Source organism: Cupressus sempervirens, chromosome 1 (genome assembly GCF_028749045.1).
Source record: "Cupressus sempervirens isolate cs-2001-9-10 chromosome 1, ASM2874904v1, whole genome shotgun sequence".
NCBI classification, from domain to species: domain Eukaryota; kingdom Viridiplantae; phylum Streptophyta; class Pinopsida; order Cupressales; family Cupressaceae; genus Cupressus; species Cupressus sempervirens.
Window position 1 is genome coordinate 459478108 of NC_143118.1, and position 4520 is coordinate 459482627.

The window sequence follows — 4520 nt, forward strand, 5'->3', positions numbered from 1 at the left end:
TCTTAAATTAGAGAATACATTTATTGCTAGTTGATATAGTGACATGAATAGTGTCATGAACAATACCCACAATATAGTACCCATGCTATAGTACTGAGCTTGATTATGATTGAAATTTCATCTCCTTCATTAGGCGATTTGTATATCAGGTTCTACATTCAATTTGCATAATTTAAATTGGTCATTTGGCATTGTAAAGGTGGTTGTCATAAGGTAGTTGCAGATGCACATTTTATATCATATTTATAATGTTTAATTTGTATTCATATTTTTGGGGTTGCAAAGCCAAGAGCCTTTGAATATTATGTTAAGCATTGAATTATAAAATATCTCACTAAAGAAGTGTTAAGTTGTAGGTCCATATATATTTTATGTAATGTGCATATTTATATCTTTCATGATTGACATAATAGTATGCATGACAAGTGTTTGACAAAATACCAATTGGCTTTAAGCACACATTTTCATTTAGAATTCATATATATGCATTTGAAAAGCCAAAAGAGAACTACATATGCAATTAGTTCTTTGTTTAGATATAGTAGTAATCAATTGCAGGCTTTTAGATTCCCTTTGATAACATTTCAAACAAGCATAATCAGTCTTAAAGTGAGAAACAACAAGCATAGAGATTTTATTTGAAGTGTTTGACAATATTCCTTAAGCTATAATTCAACAAGTTGAGGTCCAAATTGTCAAAGGATATTACAATGGTATCAAAGTTTTTTTGCATAGTGTTTGACAAAATGTCAAATGATTGAATCATTAAAGAATTTGGTTTTTGTTGAAGTTACAACTAGTTGAGGTTATTACATTGAAGTAATAACCAAATAAAAAGGAGCCTAGTTCAGAAATGAAACACCCTCAAATAATCAATGTTCAACAATAAATTATTTATAAGAAAAATAAATAAATTTACTAGTTAATATTTTTAACTATATATATATATGCCAATGTTAGATAGTTCAAATTCATAAACAATTAAATGAAAGTGAGATAAAATTATGAAGTTTGATAACTTTGTATCTATTTATCTGACCTTAACACAAAATATGTAATTGAATCTTTTAAGAAATATAATGAATGAGTTCTCACCATTATTTACAATATAAAATCATTCTCAGATACACCATTTTCTCCTTACCATAAGATCTTAAGTAAATAATTCATATATATAAAGTTGAAATAACTAACATCAATTTTTACAAATAACTCAAAGAGAAATAATATAACTTTAAATATTTTGCCTTAATCAATATAAATTAAATACATCACTGCTATCAAAGTTCTTAACATGCCTAAGGTAGAAATATCAAATCAACATGACTTTATTCAATTTATGATGAGATCAATAATTAGAATTGAAACTTTTCTTAAATATGATTGATCTATTAAATAATTAATTTAAATTAAACTCGATGATATCACATTCACTTTTGAATGACTTTATTCAATTTATGATGAGATCAATAATTAGAATTGAAACTTTTCTTAAATATGATTGATCTATTAGATAATTAATTTAAATTAAACTCGATGATATCACATTCACTTTCGAAAATAATTATAAAATTATCAGTCTTATATTATCTATTTCCCATACCAGATAATTAGCAAGTTCAAAATAAAAAATGGTAATTTTTTTTTCTAATATTCATTTAATTTCTTAAAGAATTTTTCAAAAATTAAATGATATTCAGACTATTAATATAAAAGTCACCATCTTAATTATTCTTCCCAAAAAACAAACTAAGCAGATCACCCCCGATGAACGCTCACATAAGAAAAGAGATCGCAACAGAACGTGATTTGACAAAAAAAATATTTATATAGCTTGGATTGAAATTTTGGTAATGATGGATAAAGTTTTTTGGGACTGGAACATTTTCCAAATTTTACAACTTATTTTCTATTAAAAACCAGTCATTGATTTTACAAGATGATGTAATCCTCAATAACTTACAATAGTAAAATGCCAGTGTACTGATTCAAGTAAACTTTTTTTAGTTAGATATAAATACTTGTATGATAAATATAGCTAGAAAGCCCTGATAATACAATCTAGTTCATGCCGACAGAGACATGTTCTTAGTTGCTGTGATGGTATTTATGCTATCAATGGTCTTATATTTGTAAGGAGGGGGGGAATTGTTGTTATTTTTAAGCCAATGATCTCCATCAATATAGCAGATGCTTAGAAATGGAGCTGCTTGTGATTCAGTAAGATCATGTGAGTAGGATACTCTCAAGCTCTGGTTTGCACCAGGCCCACTGCATCTATATTGTCCATAGAAAACAGTCCTGTTTGTAACAAGAAACGAACACAAACCATTAAAACATTGAGGGAAAACACACAAGGTAATGATAAGAAATTAAGCTTGAAAAAATAAGTCAACTTTGACTATTGAACACTTCTATCTTAGGAATTCAACAATAGTATATGATGTTTAAGCCATCCAAAGAACAACTCGGAAAAGGAAAGTATGTAATGGTTTCTTACTGATCTCTTTTGGGGTCATTCCAGTCATTCCATCCTTGTGGAGCAATGGTGTCAGACATGTAAGTGTTAGAGAAAACCACAAGAGAGTAGGGACCCCATGCTCTACCAAGCCATATTCTTCCACTTCCTCCAATGCTGCACCCCACAAAGGAGAATCCTGTTTTTTCTTCAGCTGATTGTCTTCCCTGTGCTGTGATGGATCCAGTTATGGTTGTAGCTCCACTTGGCACTTGGTTTGCAATAGAATTCAATTGACAATCCTGCAAAGAATCTAAGTTAATGATGTTAACAAGCACATTAACGAGAAACGAAACGGCAGGGGGGAAACACAACTTGGAAAAGTTGCGCATAAGAAACGTATGTATATATATGATTTGTGAAGTATGAAATCATAAGGTCCATGAGATCACCTCATATAGGGATCTTGCATTGCCAAATATGAAATCTATGGAGCCTTGTATAAAGCATTCCTTGAAGTAGTGTCTCCCTTGATCATCATGAAGGGTATCCTGAGCACTGAAGAATCCACATCCATAGAAAGCTGCTTGATCACCTGCTATTCTCAAAGCAATTGCTTGTCCCCCAACATCGCCTGGATTTGCTGGAGGAGCAGTGTTCTGTTTGGAACAAGTTTATTTTTAATAATAAGGAAAAGAAAAGTGAACTACAGAAACAATGAAACCTGAAGATTTGATCTTTAACCTGAAATGTTATGTTCTTGGCTATAAACTTCTGTGCAAAAACTGTGACAGATGCACTGTAGATTGTCCCATGAGAAGAATTGGCTGTATCATTCCACTCGATCGAGGTTTTGTGGTAACCTCGTCCATGGAATGTGATGCTGCCTTTTGATTCTGCAACTGAAACCTTTTCTCTGTTTGAACAATTTGATATGTAGGTCAGCTTACACATTTTCTTGCAGCATATAAATAAGCTGATTGCAAACTTATATTACAGATTTAAGAGTTCAAACACATCACAGAATTACAAGAATTTGTTCTTCGTATTTGTTTACTAAAAATGTGCTGTAGATCTGAAGCTATTAGGGCTTTTTTTTAACATGAGGTGTCCCCGCGACGTAGCGCAGCAATGACCAGCAGCCAATGCGAACTAGGGCGAGACTAGTGGAGACTAGTCCCCCATGGGTGAGATCAGTGGGCCGCAAGATGTTTCACCTCTAGTACAGGAGAGATTTGAACCGGAGACCATGGGGAACTAGCAGCTATTAGGGCTTATTGATCCAAGCAAGGAAATCAACTTACCTGTAAACACCCTCATTGATGACAATTATAGTCCTGCTGGGACTCTGTTCTGGAACAGCATCTACAGCCTTCTGCACACTTGTATAATTCCCACACCCATCTTGATCCACTATCACAATTTGGCTATGTTCCTCATCCAATTCATCATAAGGTGGATCTTTTTCATCACATTTGTTCTTGTGTCTCTTCCTGCTGTGGTGTTTTCTTGCTGTGCTCCTTGCAAAATCAAAACGACCAGAACCTATGATGGATTCCAAAGCTTCAATCACTTTATTGCTTACATAGCTGGTTTGAACTTTACCGGCCGCATTTGATGGAGGCACCAATCTTGTAGAGATCGAAGCTATAACAATGGCAGAAGCCACAATCAGTAGAATTCTCTTGAAGTTATCCATCATTTCACACACACTTAATCTATACAGTTGTTATACTTTTCATAAATACAATAAAGAGATTGATATAAGGTACCAGAGGAGTAGTCATCATGAATTTCAGTTTGTTACTTATGAATTGCTTCATCATTGTAGTGGATACCAGTAGGATTCCGATCTGCACATCCAAGCAAACAACACATTTGTCAATGCCTTTCAATACACTTGAATGCAACCTGACGTCATGAATCTATTCTAATGCATTCAGTATATGTAAGCCATTACACTGGTTTCCCTGAACTTTCTAGGACTCATGATTTTCTGCAATTATTCATAGGCCACAGTTTAAAATCAGCTAACCAAAACATTAATTTCCCATCCCTGAAG

The 4520-nt window shown here is 33.0% G+C and overlaps 1 protein-coding gene across 1 annotated transcript; it reads right to left on the bottom strand.

Moving 5' to 3' along the window:
- Positions 1-1980: 1980 nt before the first annotated feature.
- Positions 1981-4286, bottom strand: LOC149578288 (putative pectinesterase 14). The gene is made up of 5 exons (XM_089799520.1): positions 3763-4286; positions 3203-3374; positions 2911-3117; positions 2501-2760; positions 1981-2301 (listed from the first exon to the last, which is right to left on the bottom strand). Exons 1-5 carry the CDS (start codon positions 4158-4160, stop codon positions 2067-2069), a joined length of 1272 nt encoding a protein of 423 aa, XP_089655646.1. The 5' UTR covers positions 4161-4286; the 3' UTR covers positions 1981-2066.
- Positions 4287-4520: the final 234 nt, after the last annotated feature.

What these genes read in the sequence shown, in the direction of transcription:
- LOC149578288 (XM_089799520.1), bottom strand. Translation starts at nt 4,160, where the DNA reads ATGATGGATAACTTCAAGAGAATTCTACTGATTGTGGCTTCTGCCATT. An exon ending in CCAAGAACATAACATTTCAG is followed by an intron (nt 3,118 to 3,202) that starts GTTAAAGATCAA and finishes TGTTCCAAACAG; the next exon opens with AACACTGCTCCTCCAGCAAA. An exon ending in ATGCAAGATCCCTATATGAG is followed by an intron (nt 2,761 to 2,910) that starts GTGATCTCATGG and finishes GATTCTTTGCAG; the next exon opens with GATTGTCAATTGAATTCTAT.